Source organism: Cryptomeria japonica, chromosome 5, assembly GCF_030272615.1.
Source record: "Cryptomeria japonica chromosome 5, Sugi_1.0, whole genome shotgun sequence".
Classification (NCBI taxonomy): domain Eukaryota; kingdom Viridiplantae; phylum Streptophyta; class Pinopsida; order Cupressales; family Cupressaceae; genus Cryptomeria; species Cryptomeria japonica.
The window spans coordinates 356,919,847-356,938,498 of NC_081409.1; the positions used below are offsets into that span (position 1 = coordinate 356,919,847).

The 18,652-nt window shown below is 30.9% G+C and overlaps 1 protein-coding gene across 1 annotated transcript; it reads right to left on the reverse strand.

Moving 5' to 3' along the window:
• Positions 1-12,686: 12,686 nt before the first annotated feature.
• On the reverse strand, positions 12,687-16,653 carry LOC131034365 (paired amphipathic helix protein Sin3-like 3). Its single transcript, XM_057965837.2, has 7 exons — positions 16,551-16,653; positions 16,291-16,441; positions 15,466-15,564; positions 14,693-14,936; positions 13,992-14,064; positions 13,513-13,640; positions 12,687-12,996 (listed from the first exon to the last, which is right to left on the reverse strand). Exons 1-7 carry the CDS (start codon positions 16,646-16,648, stop codon positions 12,773-12,775), a joined length of 1,017 nt encoding a protein of 338 aa, XP_057821820.1. The 5' UTR covers positions 16,649-16,653; the 3' UTR covers positions 12,687-12,772.
• Between the last annotated feature and the right edge of the window lie 1,999 nt (positions 16,654-18,652).

Genomic DNA, 18,652 nt, shown 5'->3' on the forward strand with positions numbered 1-18,652 from the left:
CTTTTCTTGTAGCTTCAATAGCTTTTTTCCACAATTTTCCATAACTTCTGATGTTTCCCTTAGTTTTTGGTATTTTTGAATGATAGATGATGTCTTAACTGTGGCATCAATGCAGCTCTTAATTCCCCTGGATGCCAAGTAGCTGTCACTGGAACTATAGACTACTTGCAGAATCTTTTTTGCCATATCCTCTTTTGAATAAATATGTATGCTCTTCTCAAAGTGCCCTTTGATTTTCATATAAATTACTCTCAGACTTTCATTCAATTCAAACCATTCACACAGCTTGTCACTCTGCATTATTTGCCGCTAAATGTTTTCTTGTATATACTTCGTTGTATTTTTCATATTATCTTTCAATCTATCCTCCAAAGTTTTTATTTTATCATTTGCATTGTGCAGGTCTTCTTTCATTTGTGCACATTTTTTTCTTTCTTCCTCTACTTCCTCTTGCAAATGTTTTTCTTTTTCCTTCCCATGATCCAATAGGTCCTATAATTTTCTCATTTTGGTAGCAGCAGACTCATAACTTTTGTATAATTTTTGAAAACTGGCTCTTTCCTCATCAATTTTTTTACTGCTTTTAGCTAGTTTTTTTGTTAGGTCCTTCAATTCTGCATCCATCTTCTCTTGCTTTGCAATTTCTACTGCAGAGCCCAAATTTTTTATCCTTTTCTATAAATCATTGCACTTGCTATCTGTTGCTTTCCTCCTTGATTTTTCATTTGTCAGGTCTGCCTGTAACTTTTCTATTTGTTTCTCCAGTTTTTTTCTCTCTCCACCTTTAGCAGTGAAGTGTAGACCACTTCGTTAGTCCTTTTTGACACACTAATTTTGTCCACATTATGTACTTTGGAAAAATCCATTTGGAGGGTGCTAACTTGAAATTCAGATGGATCTATGTGACTGTGTGGTGTATTTTTATCTTTAGTTGGGGTCGAGGGCATAACAACCATGAACTCCATCATATCTTTTTGTGGGTCATATGTTGGAAATACCTTGTTCCTTGCAGGTTGTTCGTTTAAAACTTCAGTCAGGGAAACTGATGCAAAAGGTGGTGGGGGTTTCACAAGGATTCAAACTTTTATAGTTATATGGAAAATACAAGGTTTGAAGACTTCAATCCCCACTATGCTTACAAGCACACAAGAGGCTAAAAAGGTGTCAAAACCTATCAACCACTTACCCCACTAACTCCAATGGATCAAGGTGTTTGTTTATTATAAAAATAAAAGGATTCAACTAGTTTTATGATTCAAATGTGTGTTTTAACAACAAAACTCAAGTTTAGGCTTCTAGGCCTAGTTGCCCCTCCACTAGCCCTATTTTGGAGGTTTTTTGATCATAAATCCAACTTTTTCCAAAACATCAGACAAGTAAATTAGTTTTTCAGATACCCATTGGGCTCTAGTTTAACATATTAGAAACTTATTATAGGTTACTTTGGAGTATATACGCTGCCTTTTGACTGTACCTCTGTTTTAGACCCCAAAAATGCAACTTTTACAAAGGAAGTATACTTTATTTGTTCTCCCTGACTCCCAAACTTTCAAAAGTCCTATAAAAAGGTTCAAAACTCCAAAATATGCAATTAATTTCAATCTAAAACTCTCCCTTATACTCAAACCCCAACGTAGCACCAATCAAGCCTCAAAAAGTAAGATTTTACCAAAATCGACACTCCAATCACTTCTCTGACCAATTGATGATTGATTCACCTTTTCATTGGCATAATAAAACTACAGAAATCATAAAAATACCACCTCCAATGGACGGATCTCCTGCTGCTACTCCTTAGCCACCAACTTCCTCATAAAATCTTGCAACTTCTCATGGTGATCACCTACAAACCATTCATTTTCTGCATGTATTCATGTCAAAACTATTGATACATGTTAGAAATAGATCATTCCATGAGTATTAGGCCTGAAACACTCATGGAATGATGATTTTCATGTTAATCCTATCAAAACTTGAAAGAAAACCTCACAAATTGTTAGGGCAGTCAACAAATTAATGGATTTTGATACAAAACCCTCAACCAAGCATTCAATAAAGGCAAATAATATGTAAATATTTCCTTCAATGAATCACAATGACATTTTCAATCAAAGAATGAACAAAATGATACCAAAAAACTCCTTAAAATTGCTTGAAAATATGAATTTTATTGCCTTTTTGCTGCTCCAGTCTGTACACAGGTTCCCATGTCCGTACAAGGCATTGAAAAAGGTTTATATAGCCTTCTAATAACTTCCCCAACCATTTCCAATTGGTTTTGAGGATTAGTTTGGGTTAAAACTCCCTAAAAACTAATTCCCACCATTTTACTAACAAGCCATTGCATTTTGAATTTCAAATATTACATTATTCATCTTAGCAATAACTTGACACTCCTAATTGACATTTTTGGACCTTTTAGGCCTTATTAAATTTATTCAAAACATCAAAACTCATCTAACCCTATTACATTCAAATTTTGGGTCCTTTAGGACAAATTTGCAACTTTGACAATTTTATCCAACTTGATACATTTTGAATTGCCAAAAGCCATAATAGGCTTTAATATGGAATAATTGATCTTTTTCATCATCCTCTCATCTCCTAATGTCTTCATTATCTTCATTGGCTTCATTTGGTTTGTTGATCTCTTAGGTGCTGCTGCACCAGAAACCCTATGAAATACTTTCTTTTTTTCTTTATTTGCTTTTGTTGTGTGTTCATATTTTTCATAGTAATCATGAAATTGAAAATCTGGGCTTGCTGAAGCAATTGAATGTTTGAAAGGTGACATAGGAATACTAGAGGCTCGGGTTCCACTTAATCCTGTGGTTTTAACTAATGCTTGACTAGGATTACCAACAACAATTCCTGATCTTGTCCCACTCCCACTGACACTTTCATGTGTAGTTTTCATAATCTTTTTAGGTGTGTGATCTGAAGCTACAAATGATTGTTTTGTAGTGTCAGTGGCACTTGATATGGGATTCTAAATAGTATTAGTATCTACCACTAGTGGCCTCTTGCGAGAGATATTTTGTTGTAGCCCTTGTCCAACAACAAGACAACTAGTATCAGTAGTACCCATGCCAACTCCACCAATCACAACGTCACTTGATTGAACAATAATGGGAATACTATCCATAGATTCCCCACCTGTGGTAGTGACACTTGATTCACCACCAATGGGAATACCATGATATGGTGGTGGTTGTGGGTTTGAACCTGAAACAAATGTAGGTGGACCCTGAGGGTAATGAGTAGTACCTATCCATGATGAATCTGAAGAATGAAGTCCAATGACTAGTTTAACAGGAGCTTTTGATTTTGAATCTGATGGAAGTTGTGCTTGAAGTGGATACCAAATACCCTCTCCTCTGGCACCTAGACCACCACCTTCAAAACCCATTTTTTACACAATGCTTGCCCCTTTGCTATATTTTTTTTTCATGGACTCATTGACTCCACCTAATATTTTAGGGACTGTAGTAGTTGTTGGAGGGGGCTCAACCTCATACTCATCATCATCTTCACTCCTGTCATATGCTGTTGTGGGATGCTCCATATTCCATAATTTTCTAAACTCTCCATCCTTGTCGATGGTCTCAAATTCTGCACTTGTCTTTGGTTCACCGAGATTCTTCCTCATAGTCCAAAAATCATTTATTTTGGTTTGAGTCCAAAAATTCTCTTTACATTCTTGCAGAATTGATTTGGGAATAGATTTCTTAGATGGATTAGCAAATTTTAGGTAGAAATTGTAGGACCTCCTATTTTGGATGTCCTGGCCCTCCTTTGTTGTCCTCTGTGTGTACAATGCCATAATTTGTGATGAAATTTATTTTCTTGAAATGTTATTGTCAGCTGCAATTTTCTCCATCTCTTTTTTAACCTCATCCCAGGACTCCATTTTTCTAAGCTTTTCTAGCAATGGTTTACTTTCATGTTGACATAACGCTGAAGAGTTCCCATTTTTCTTAAGCCTTGCTTGAACTACACCGATTGGATCATACTGCCAGAGACCCTCATCACCAAAGTTAAAAACTGTCAAAAAATCATGTGCCACATTGAATGCTTTTCTCTCAAATGTGAACCCTCCACATAAGAAAGACAAGGAAGGAAATATGCTCTTCTTTTGCTGACCATGGAAGTGCCTATTTGTGCTCTCCAATTGTCGTACATACTCCAATGCAAATACCCTCTCTATCACATGTATTGGAAGTCTGTATGGTTTTACTGTCGATCCGTAAAACCTTAACACAGTGAATTCTTCCATGAAGAACTAGTCAGCGAATTCTATTTGACTTCCGAGTTGAATGCAATCTCGACAAGACACAGGCAACCTAGGCATTGGAGTGCTTGTAATTTTATTATACATTGGTGCCAAAAAGAAGTCTACAAAATGGTTGTAGTTCTTTCTGTTATCATGCATCCTTATCTTTGGTGTCCATTCATATATTGGACACTCTCTTCTCTTCCCAGTCTTCTCATCAATCTTATAGTTCACAATTTGAAGCTTTTTGGTCTCGAATATTGCATGATACTTGGATAGAAGGAGGTATCACAAGTAGGATGAGAACCTAAATGTCTTACAAGAACCTTTTTTTATCATTAGTAATTGTTTTTGCATGGATTGAACAATGTGCTCAATAAAATTATATCCTACTGGCTGACCTACACAATGGATATTATAAATCATTTCAAGAAGGCTTGCACCCACTTCCCTATCATTTTTCAATCCCAGGCAAAATAACAACAAGGAAATAGTATCCCCAACCCATGGAATAAAATTTTTAGAATCATAAGGAGGCTTATGATTCTGATCCAACACAATACCAGTACCACTCTTTATTAGAGCTTTGATAAATGAATCTTTGCAACTTGGATCGAGTCTCTCATAATTTCCTGCCAGCTTTTCAAGGTCAATTTCGTTTGAGTTTTGGGCTTCAAATCCTAGGTTCAACAAACGAACAAATTCTCCCTTGTTTAAGGATAGAATTTTCTCTTTTGTATTTTTATTGACAATTGTTTTCTTATCTTCATCATAATTTTTGACGCAGACCATGACAAAATTAGGGCAAGGGAATACTTTAGGTAACACCATGCTTCCCAATCCAGCATCCCACGATGCGATTCTATATGTTCTTTGTTTTAATATTGGGTTGAAAGTTCAGTAAATTTTGCCCTGTGTGCATCTGCCGCCTTACTAAACAATGCATATCTAATATCTATGATACACTTTTCACCATGGATAGTAGGGTCATAAATATCATGGTATTCATCAGTGAAACCTGGTGTTTTAACCAGTTCGGTTAGGTACATTTTATTTTTCACTTGGCTTCCTATTGAACTACTGCTTCCCGTTTTCCCCATCGCTGTTATTGTTAATAATTCAAAATAATGCTAGATAAAAACCTGAAAATGCTAACCCTCAAATTGGACCACGAGATTAAAAAAAGCAAAAAAGGCGGGATGTAGGTGTTCTAGATTTTACCTGGAATTTTTATTTCACTAGATTAGCGCAGATAGTCTCTGTTGCAACTTGCATTCCTCAATCTAGTAGTTGTTTCTAAATCTCCTTCAATTTACAGGTTTGTCCATGAAATGAAATACGATTATGATTTATGGGTCTCTTATTTTAAAAAATCTAAAAAGTACAAAAGTAATACCTAAAGGGCAAAATATCTAGAATCATGTTGTAATTTTATTAATTACTATTAATAACTATTCGATGCCGAAGGACAAAACATTCATTACTTCAGTATAAATTCTGAGGACATTAAGAATCATGTTGTAATTTTATTAATTATTATTGATAACTATTCGATGCTGAAGGACAAAACATTCATTACTTCAGTATAAATTCTGAGGACATTAAATGTAAAACGTTCAACTCCGGGCGAAGTTCTCACAAATGTGTTCACTTCCCACATTTGGGCCTAAATCCACCCCAAGTCGTTGATCTTTGCTCATCCAACGGACGAGGGTACCTGTTGTCAAATGTCATGGGTCCCATGACTTCTGCCATTTTTCAGGCACATCACCATACTCGTGTGACTTTACGGGTCTATTTTTTAAGTCTGTTTAATAATTTCAAACTTTTGCTCGAAAAAAGAGCTTTATAGACTTAATTATATTTAATTAAATTTAAAACGTTTCAATTCCAGATGAAGTTCTCACAAATGTGTTCACTTCCCACATTCAGGCTGAAATCCACCCTAAGCCGTTGATCTTTGCTCATCCAACAGACAATGGTACCTATTGTTAGTTGTCGTGGGTCATGTGACTTCTGCCAGTTTTCAGGCACGTCACCATACTCGTGTCACTTTTCGGGTCTATTTTTTTAAGTCGGTTTAATCATTTTAAACTTCCGCCCGAAAAAAAGATTTATAGACTTAATTATATTTAATTAAATTTAAAATGTTCAATTCCGAGCGAAGTTCTCACAAATGTGTTCACTTCCCACATTCGGGCCGAAATCCACCCTAAGTCGTTGATCTTTGTTCATCCAACGGATGATGGTACCTGTTTTCAGATGTCATGGGTCCCATGACTTGAGACTTCTGCCCTTTTTCTAGCACGTCACCATACTCATGTCACTTTTCGAGTCTGTTTTTTAAGTCTATTTAATCATTTTAAACTTTTGCTCGAAAAAGAGCTTTATAGACTTAATTATATTTAATTAAATTTAAAATGTTCAATTCTGGGCGAAGTTCTCGCAAATGTGTTCACTTCCCACATTCGGGCCGAAATCCACCCTAAGTCATTGATCTTTGTTCATCCAACAAACGATAGTACCTGTTTTCCGATGTAGTGGGTCCCATGACTTCTGCCATTTTTCTGGCACGTCACCATACTCGTGTCACTTTTCGGGTCTGTTTTTTAAGTCTATTTAATCATTTTAAACTTCTGCCCGAAGAAAGAGCTTTATAGACTTAATTATATTTAATTAAATTTAAAATGTTCAATTCCAGGCGAAGTTCTCACAAATGTATTCACTTCCCACATTTGGGCCGAAATCCACCCTAAGTCGTTGATCTTTGCTCATCCAACGAACGATGATACCTGTTGAGTGTTGTCAGATGTCGTCGGTCCCATAATAAGAGACATTTAAATTTTAAAGATGTGCAATAGTTTGAGATAATTATTAAATATAATGTTAATATTAATTGTAAAAATTTGAAATTCAAAAATAGTATAAAACATGAAACTTAGTTTCTAGAATAAAACAAATAACTAAATAAAAATATAAATTTTGATATACAATTTGAAAGGTAAAAGTTTAATATAAAAAATAAAACAGTCCATATTAAATCTAAAATATTAATTTAAAGTTTAACAAAATTCTTTAAAAATATGTTTACGATATATAATTTAAAAAAATAGTTTAAAAATATATATAAAAGTTCAACATAAATTTAGTGTAATATAAATTTTAATTTAATAAATAAATAAAGACTAAAAATATATATAAAAGTTCAACATAAATTTAGTTTAATATAAATTTTAATTTAATATAAATAAAATAAGTAAGTTTAATATAATTAAAATAAGTAAATTTAATATAATTAAATGTAGTTTAATATAAGTAAGTTGGAGTTTTAGTTCAAATCTTAACTATATATTTATAAAATTATAATCAACCATAATCAATGTACAAATAATTAATGGAACGAACTGAATTTTTTTTTTATATATTAAATATAGAGGAAGAAGCATTACATAAAAAAGATCACTGTATTAAATTTATTTCCATTGTTTAACAAATAATTGAATAACGTAGCTCATATACAAAAAGAATTTGAAAAAAATTAATTAATAAAAATGAAATAGAATTATAGAAAGCATTTTTATATCCATAAGACTCTAAGAGGCAAACTGAAACAAACTGGAATTTGAAAAATTATCATTAATATTTATGCTTTGGAAATTTACAATTTTTACGTCTGAAGTCTGAGACTTGAGTCCCTCAAAAAATTAAAAGCCAAAATGAGTGAGCCACTGAGCCTATTAGGTTTCGAGGACATAGGAAAAAAAAAACTACTAGGGGCCCAGGGGGGCAGGGCTAGGGCACAGGTAGTGGATGGTTTACAACTTTGCCCTAAGAATCTAGCCCTCCTTCCATGTAGAATTCTTCAGACAACATAAGTTGAGAGAATTCTTCAAGCCAAGTGTAGTTTGGAAAGTCGTCCAAGAGCAACCATTTTCGAAGGAAGTCCCTACCAATCCGTGCCCATTTCTTGTGACGCGTCAAGTGCTCCGCATTCAGGTTAAGGAGAAACGGTTGCCTGGCCACTGGCACTGTTTGGTCAGGGAGGAGAAGCTTGGATAATTCACTCACCCAAGGGATCCCCACCCCTACTTCTGCAAGGATGACAACAGTAATGTCATCTCCAAGGAAATCTTCCTTAAAAACCTTCCTCAACAGCATCAGCATATCCACCTTGTCTCCTCCAAGGTCCAGAAGAGACGCTAAGAAACAAGATGTAATGTCCATGTTAACATGGTATCTATTTTCGTTTCGCAGACTCTTTGCCCAGCACCATCCACACAGCCTCATTGGTGAATGACCCGACCTCCTTGCAGACTGATTGGAGGGTTTGGTCCTTAACGGAGCCCAGAAAGGCCCTCTGGTCCTCTGTAAAAATGCTTCTCAAGTGGATGGGAGTGTCCATCTTGAAAAAATAGATTAACAAATTAAACAACCTAAGCCTATAAACCTAAACCACAGGAAGAATTTAAATATCGTGAGCTCTGACGATTTATCTACCAAATGGAAAAGCCTAATTGAAGATGAAAGAAGTAGAGATCATATATAAATAAAGCTCTTGATTGTAATAATTACTTCTCTAACCGTATTAATTGCTTTAAATTTTTTTAAATCTTTTGTATCTCTGCAAATCTTTCCCATAAATGCACGAGTGTGCGAAATTGGAAATAGCTATAAACCAGTACCAAGTTGACAAGTACCACATTGGAAGTCATGGGGACAGAGTGGACTACAGTAAGTGAATAGATATATATTAAATGACCAAAATTATCGATCGTGATTCGTGACATTTGGTACATGTCTATTGAATTTAATTCCATTCCAGGCACTTTCTGGTGAGCTATGTTCTCTTCAAAAAATTGGGCCGAAATAAAAATCCAGTCATTGATCTACGATCATTGAACGGTTTAAAATCATTCATGGATTTTGGGTATATGTCACCCTTCACGTGTCAAAGAGGCCACGCTTATTGATACATCGTGCAGAGTCTGGACTCAATGTGATGTACTGATGTGATGTGATGTGCCTTGTCTATTAATGGCAATGAATTCATGAAATCACCAATAAATTATATATTTTTCCATAAATAACAAAATATTCTCCAAAACAAATTCAATAATTTTCAAGGGGTGGATAAAAATCGCCAATACATTTAAATATTTTTTCCTTCGGAGTAAAATTTTTCGCCCATACAATTATATATTTATTCCTTTTAACAAAAATTATTCGCCTCCTACAATATATATTTTCCCCATAGAACAAGGTAGAATTCGCCAGAAATTTATGGAATTTTCGTACCCTCGAAAAAAATCGCCAATACAAAATAATATTTTGCCCTATTTTGAAAAAAGCATTCGCCATCCATATGGAAATTTTCCCCTGAAAATAATGTCTAATTCGCCAGGATTTTACATAGTTGCCCAGGGGGTGGTTTCTTAAAGTTATCCCTGGCCACTATGTAAGTGAATTAATTAGTTAATAGTTCTAGCTTGATGTGGCGGTGACTTGTGGTGTGTACTCTCTAGAGGTAGTGTGATGATTGTTAGGACCAGATGAGGTTACATTGGGAACCATGTTGCGTGTTCTATCTTCTTGAGTAGTGTATGGGCTATTGGACTTGGTCTATCACACATTTGGTTAAGAAGTGTTTGTGTGTCTAACTTGTGGATATTATTTCTATGTTTTGGGTCAACATGTGAATGCAATTATAATTGTAATCCATATATTTAGATTTCTAGGATCCATCCTAGGATTGTAGTTTTTTTGTATGTTGTTGGGATGCTATGTAATTAGGGCTAAAATGTAAATATTAGAATGATCTACAATTAGATTTGATTTAATTTGAGTTACACTCCAATCATGTACACCATTATTAGAATACATGTGTTATCAAGGAGAGTGTTTGAAGGGTGATCAGATTAAGTACAAGCTGAATTATTAGTTTGGAAGGCTTGTAAATCACATCTCTATTATCTGATAGGATGAGGCTTACCTACTGAGTTGGTACTCAGATCTTTGTGTTCAGGATTGGTGTCTCTAGTAGATTGGTGCTTGCAAAAACTATTGGGGATTGGTGTCTCTTGTAGGTTGGTGCCTACTTCATGATTGAAAGTGATTCTTTATTTTGTGAGGCTAGATTTAGGTAGTAGATCCAAGTAGCTATTCTCTTTGTGGTTTTCCCAATCTGGGTTTTCATGTATATTTGGTGTTCATTGTGTGGAAGTATATATTTTGTGATGCTTAAATGTAATGCCACTTGAATGAGTTGCATTTATGTTTAAGGATAATGTTTGGAGAATTCATTAATGGTAATAAATGCTTAATTGAGTAGAATTTGAATATACTGATTCATTACCCCTTTCAGTATATTGTGTGCCTTTCAAAAAGTTCTTGAAAGTTAATCTCAATTTCTATCAATTATATGGATCATCAAATGGTAGTTATATTCCATGTTATGGTTGTGGAGACCAAATCTTAATCCTAGTATCCACTAATGGCCATGGAGACCTAGGCTTGAATCTTATAAATCATAGTTATGAAACCTCTATGCATTGTAAAAATCTCTACATTCTTAACAATGCTAGGACCTCACGTCATAGAGTTGCCATTGAAGGGGAGTGTGCATGTCAATGCCACCTCATAGTGTTCAACTATTTTTTTATAATTTAATGTCAAAACCTATATAGGCATTATGTAATCTCTTCCTCTATATTTATTCTTCCAATTGTAACACACTATATTACATGTAAGACCTAACTTGGTGATATTAAAACCTATGCGCATTAGTTAAGACCTATGGGAATTGTGTAAAGAACTTGGGGTTTACTATTTTGAGGAGGCATAAGCTTTAATAAGAAACTCTATAAGACACATTTGTGAGAATGGTTGATGAAATTAGCTTTTAAATTGTGACCAAAATATTTATAATGAATTTTTGTCATATAATTCTTTCATTATGAAGGAAAGTTCATTTTTTATGTTAAGAAAAATTGACAATATATGCCACGATAAATACTAAAGAGTAGTGTTATGACATAATCCACACTTTATAATAGACTCAAAATAACATTTATAAGACTTTAATTATAAAATATAGCCCTTATAATACAAACATGTATACTTGATCTATATTATATTTATATATTCAATTAATTAATAATATGATTAATATAAAAATAATTATTTTAATATTAATTAATTCAATAATTAAATAACACAGTTCTCATGATAAATTTTAATAAACTCATGAATGAATGTAACTTGTACCTTTTCACCCTATATTTTAGGGAATTCCTTTTGGGGTGAAGTAAGGAAAGATTAAATATGTGAATATTTGAATATTCACTCTACACAAGAGAGGTGTGAGACCATTAAAAGGAGAAAGAAGAGATTGTGAAACCTCAAGTACTCATGTTTTTAATTATATTATACACAAATTATATTTTTTTTGGTTAATGACATTTGTGGTCTTTTTTATCTTTATGGTTTTTCCCATAAAAAGTCATTCTAGGAGTATATTGATTATTGAGGAGAAATCATTCTAGAAACAATTTTTTTTTGAACAAAAGAAACCCATAACATCAAAATTCATGTATAGGACACCTATATGCTTGAGAATGTTGTCTACAATTATTCATCCAAGCTCATAAAACTAGTCCATCAAGGGGGTTGTTCAAGAAGAAATTGACCCTCACAATTCAACAATCTTTCTTAATGTATTTCTATTTATATTGCATGTCCTAAATTACAATTTTAAATCTATTATAAATTTGGATGAAATAGATTATAGAACTTAACGGTAAGGCCAAATTGATCTTACATGCTACAAGATGATTTGGTGCATTAGTTCCTTATGAGGCACTCAAGTTTGATCCTAAGAGGTGAAAATTCTATCCACATAAAACTCCAGGATTATTGATAATCCAAAATCAATGAATAGATTGTAAACTTTTGTTTGGTGGACATTGGCAACTAAAATTTTATGTATCATAATCAAAATATTTTTCATCTTACTTTCCAAAATAAATGTTGTATCTCTCCTCATTTAATTTAGAAATATTATTTTATTACAATGATTCAAATCCCAATTTCAGAATTAAATATAATTTAATTATATGTTTATTGTATATAATTGTTTATTTAACATAATATTTTTTTTTTAAAGTACTCTATATCCTTACCAAACAATGAAATTAATAATTCATCCATCTTGTTTCTATGACATTCTTGTTTATGATTAAAAAAAGCAGTAAAATAAGAATACTGACCCTTTACAAAAACAAGCCAAGAGACTACAAACAATTGATCAAAAGCAAGCCTATAACATTCTTGTTAACAGTGTGGACCCTTCCCACTTTATCTAATCAAAATAATGAAATTAATAAATACAACTAAATAATAAACTTTTTCTTATTGAAAATTTTACAATCCTTGTAGCATTCCTTTTGTCATGTTCTTTGGCGATAATTTTGATCCACGACTGTTAATCCAGTTCCAATCCTTTTATCTTTCTATTGAATGTTGTCGAAGAGATTTGTTGTAGTTTTTGGCATAAACAGCAGCCCATATTTTGTTGAAACCTTCAAGACACCTTGACCACTCTATGTGCTTTTGCTTCAGACGATTCAATATAACAGCCAAACCTTTGCCTGCTCTCTCTCTCAATAAATCAATCATATCTAACCCATAATCACCATAAATGCGTTCTATACACCGCAGGTTCATATCTGTCATGCACAGAATTTGACTGATTTAGAAGCATGTTACAATAAAATTTATTAAGTTGGGTAGAAAAGATTGTAGAGAAAAATGTTCATCGACTATCAGGATGTACTACAATATATAGTTAGATGTTACATAATTAAAGTTTTGAAAATCTTAAACAATTTTCATCGATGATAATGAACAAGTTATAAACAATTCTCATCGATGAAGACTATTGTTATTTGTTTGAGGCAATCGCATAGTGAACAAGCTATAAACAATTCTCATGGATGAAGACTGCTGTTATTTGTTTGAGGCTATCGTATAATGAACAAACTATAAACAATCTTCAACAATGAGAAGTCAAAACCTCAATCATATAACATCTAACCATAAATACCTCGTGCATTAAGATAACTGAATAGTTATTTCGAAAAATTTATGCAATAATAATAATATGAACTGTCAAAATGATAATTGGTAAGTTCTCAATTTAACCTAGTGCATAAGGTAAAACACTAGTATGGATAAATAGCAACCTGTTAAGTGCTTTTCAATTGGAAATTCCCCATCTTGCTTGACAATGCCATTCTGCAATTTTGTCAGTTGTTTATCCATGGATTGGATTGCAGCAGTGGTACTACTAAGCAACATATCCAATTCAAATCTGCATTTCAAAGTTATTTGATTCAGCATGGCTTTAATGGTGGAAAAAATCAGAACCTTTAATAAGAAGTTTGATAAATACAATTCAGATCTCTCTTTAAAAAAACAAATTCCAATAATTTTATGATACTTCATTTGGTAAATAAGCCATTCTCTACATGAAAGATGCCTCTGAAAGATTGAACAAGTTTTCAATAAACTTTGCAATCCCTAAACTTAAAAAAAAGATAATCCATGACATTTTTTCTTCAAGACAAGCTAAATTTAATTCATAAGAGCACACAATACTTATAATTGTACATAGTTTAAATTATAATAGCAGCTCAACAAGAATATATTGGAGAGTTCATACCTGTCTTCTTCACAGTCGAAAAGAATAATTTCATGTTTGTTTTGATATCTTTTCTTCGAGAAGACCTTATAACCTGATGTTATCAATATCCAATTACCAGTCAGTACAGTATTTGTAGGACCAAACTAATAAATATAGGATTATAAGGTGACTTAGAAAGTTAAAAACAAATTGAGGATTGTATAAGATTAGCATTATGTTAATATTATATACTGGTTTAATAATTCAAATATTGGTTTACTTGTGTAATCATTTTTCAACTTAATGTGGACTCTATTATTTTGGTTTGTTTGTTACTGTCTTCATTATAATAATACTGATCACTTTCTTCAATCTTTACAGCAATCTCTTTATATAATCTGATTTCAAAAATTAACCCAATACCCATCAAATTGAAAAGTTAAATTTTTATTAAAAATTAGATAATTATATTATTTTGAGGAAACCAATATAATATTATGATCAAGTTTACTATTTAAATTTGTAAATAAAATACTTTCAAAAGTTTTATTTCTAAACATCGAAGTTATAATTTAAAAATATATATTTTTTAAAGGGCTTTTTCTTCTTCAAAAGTTTAACCTTGTTAATGAGTAGGGCAAGGGTTTGGTGCTGAAGGTCCCTAATGCCATTGAACAAATCTTGAACTGTAAATTTATAACCACAGAGACTAAAATCTTAGATTTTGCACTGCTACTTACCTTGAATGCATTCTTCCCTCTGTCTTCCATTAAGATCTCCATTATTTTCTTCCTCTGTTCTCTGTCTCAGACCCATCTCTATCCTTTCATGATTTTTTGCACTTCCTTCATCCAGATCACCCTCTGCATCAATAGATTGCCTTCTTTGTTGATAATTGAAAAGAGTTTCTCGAATTTCACCATCCTCTATAATACATGCAAATTCCTTCAGCAGGTCAATGTGGCCTTCAAACAGCTTAGCAATCTGCAATTCGAGAAACCATCTTAAGCACACATCTAAAAGAGTAATGCATTGCCCAATTCTTGGACTATCAAATGTCGCAAACATACATTCCCACTTTCATGATTACAAGCTGTAAATCTTGGTAAGAACACCAGATACATAATTTCTTTAATCTTAAATAATACAAATCTTTTACAGTTCAAGTATAGTTCATAATTTGTGGTTTCGAGAGTGTAAGTTTTTTTCTTAATGTTTTAGATGAAATTTCATGATCTATCACTAAAAATAAAGTAAAAGAAAAGAAGAGAAAAGAAATGTCTCGTCTTGTTTTATTTCTAATAATAGATCATATAATTTAATCCAAAACATTCCCAGAAAAACTTACCCAATCAAATTCAAAAACTATGAACTATAAAAATCATGTGTCTACCATTCAAATATATTCAAAATAAAATACCCTCAATACAATCAAAAGCTGCTCCATAACCTCCCTACAAATATAGCAAGGAAAAAGCAGAGAGTATTCACAAATAGGGAATTATATAAATACCTTTTGGCAAACCTCATGGACTGAGTTTTTCCCATCCCGGTACATGATAACAGTCTGAAAGAAGTCTATTTGTGTCTGTTCATCTTTATGAAATCGTCTCTGACCATGACAGTAAAAAAAGATTGAGTGAGTGGTAACGAACATTTAATAAAGGCATAGATTTTTTTACAGTTTATATTGTAGTCTGAATAATTTTTGAATTAGGTTAGATAATTTTTTTCTTATTCAATCACATGTTATAATTTTTTATTTTATTTTGACTTCTTCATGTGATGATGAATCATAAAATATGATTTCAAAAGAAAATAATATCATACTTTATGGAAAAATCTGATAAAACTATACCAGAGTTACAACAATCTCAAAAACTATCCATCAAAACATGATTTGGAGCAGCCTAAAACAACCTAATTGAAGAGTCCTACTTGAATAAAACTTACTAAATATAGTAAGTATGACTCGCACAATTGCATGCAAAACACATGTTGAAATTGCTATTTATAGAAAGTTTATATACAAAACTTTCTATTTATAGTAAGTCTCAAAAAAATTTGCACCTACCCCAACCACTGCTAGCTAAGATAGCCATGTTGACTCAACCACTGCTAGCTAAGAATCCAATTTGGACTTCACATTCCAACAAATGATATCATTCTTCTCTTATCTTCCTTGTTCAAGCTATGATAGATCATAAATTGTGATTCAAAATATTGATGAGATCATCTTCCTAATAATAGATCATATCATAAAAATATGATCCAACTATATGATCCTAATAATAAATATAATTCAATCTAAGATATTACCTACTATTCTGTGAATTACCTGAACTTTGTGGGCGAAATCTATAGCTGCATCAAAGGCAAAAGCTACCTTGTGAAAATCTTTTGGAAGAAAGACATTGAATCCTAAGCGAAGATCACGGTGATGTTGCAACGCAATTTTCATGTCTTGTATGAAATCAATTGTATCAATTCTACATAATCACCAAAACAAACAATTGTGAAAGCCGGAATTTGTTTTGGTTTGAAGATAAGAAGAAAAACGGCTAGAAAAATTGTCGTTTTTGCACAGAAAACACTAACCTGTCATTTATGAATTGTGAGAGAAGTTGAGACAAGTAGTCGTATTTGGATTTATTGTCCTTAAATGTCTCTCTCACTTGTTTTAAGTAGCCTTCCATTTGACTCTGCAACTTAATAGTTAATATTCCCATAAATAAACAAGTCAGAATTCGTAACTCCTCATTTATTAAAGAAAAAATAATCAGCTAAAAAAAGAATAGCAAACCTGGAAATAAACAGGTCTTCTATATTTATAAAACTTTCTAAAAATAAGGATTATAATCCGCTTTTTAATATCTATATTTGGTAACTATGATTAAAATGATGATTAAAATGATCAAGATTGAGAAGGGTAAATCTGAATAGTAAGATTTTTTTTTAAAATTATGTATAAAAGCGGAGAGGGAAAAAAATAAATGGTACCAAATTATTAATTTAAGAATAATTTTGTTTAAAGTAAATGATTAAAATAATTAACTTTAAGGAGGTCAAATTTGAAAAGTAGTTTTTATTTTTTATTTTTTTATCAATTATGTATAAAAAGAGAGGGAAAAAATAAATGGTATCCAAATATTAATTTAGGAATAATTTTGTTTAAATAAAATAGAGATATAAATACTATTTTAAAAAATAGGAATTTAATTCTAATATATAATTTAAAAATTATATTTTTTTAGGAAATAAAGAGAAAATTAATCTATTAAGTATAGTTTTTTATTAAATGGTAATTGAAAAATTTTAACTCTATTTTTTTTAGGAAATAAAAAGAAAATTAATCTATTGAGTATAGTTTTTTCTTAAATGGTAATTGAAAATTTTTAACTCTACTATTTATTTAAAAATTAAGAATTTAATTTTAATATATAATTTAAAAATTAAAATATTTTTTTAGGCCAACAAGAAGAGAGTTAATCTATTGAATATATTTTTATTAAATAGTAGTTAAATGATTTAAACTCTTCTATTTATGTAAAATTAGATTCTAATTTCTTAACTATAATAGCTTCTTTGAATGTAAATTTAGAACCATATTTAGAGATATCTCAAGTAACTAATTCTATTTTTATTTATAATTTGGATGTGAATATTAAAAGCTTGTATTACAGAATTATTTTATAGTTAAATTTTAATACCTATTTAATGTATATTCTAATTAAATTAACTTTATGAAACTAATAAATAGATAGATATAAAAAAATATAGAATATTTTATTTCAAAAATATTTTGTGTATTACATTGAAGACTTATAACACTTTTGACATGTTTGTGACACTTTAATGCATGAAAAGTAAAAAAAAAATATTTTATTTGTTTTCTTCTCTCAACTACTAAGTTTAGCTATGAATCAATTTTGTCTATCTCATCATAATAACATATATATGATAATATAATAATAATAATAAGTTTTAATAGATTTTTTTTATTTGGTAAAAAGTTTAATATAGATATATATAAAAAAAGAAGAAGTAATATCTTAATAATAATTTAATATTGATTGTAATATCATAATATAATAATAATTTAATATTGATTGTAATATCATAATATAATAATAATTTAATATTAATTACAATATAATTTAATATAATTATTTTTTAAATATAAGTATAATAATTACATATTTACATAGATATATTATTTTTATTTAGAAATTATTATAATTTATTTGTAAATTTATTTAAATATTTATTTTTATAAAATTTAAGGGTAAATTCTTTTGTTAAGGACACATATGGAGGACCTTATCTTTGATTTCAACATCAAAAAAATATTTTAATAAAGATTTAAATCTTGATGAGGAAAATCACAATACCCTAATCTAATTATCACATAATGCAAATTACAAACTACTTAATTAATTTTTACTTTTATATAAAATTAAAATGAAAATGAAAACAAACTATTTATTGTATAAGAAAATTGTCACTAATCACTCCTCAATTTATAATAATTAATATAAAATAAAATAATTGTTGATCTCAATGATAAATTTTTAAAAAATTAAATAAAAGATATTTTAATTATTTTTTAATTTTTTTTAATTATTAATATCACATGTTTTTATAATATTTCTTTAAAAATAATAAATATACTCTATTTATATAGAATTCTAAACAAATTA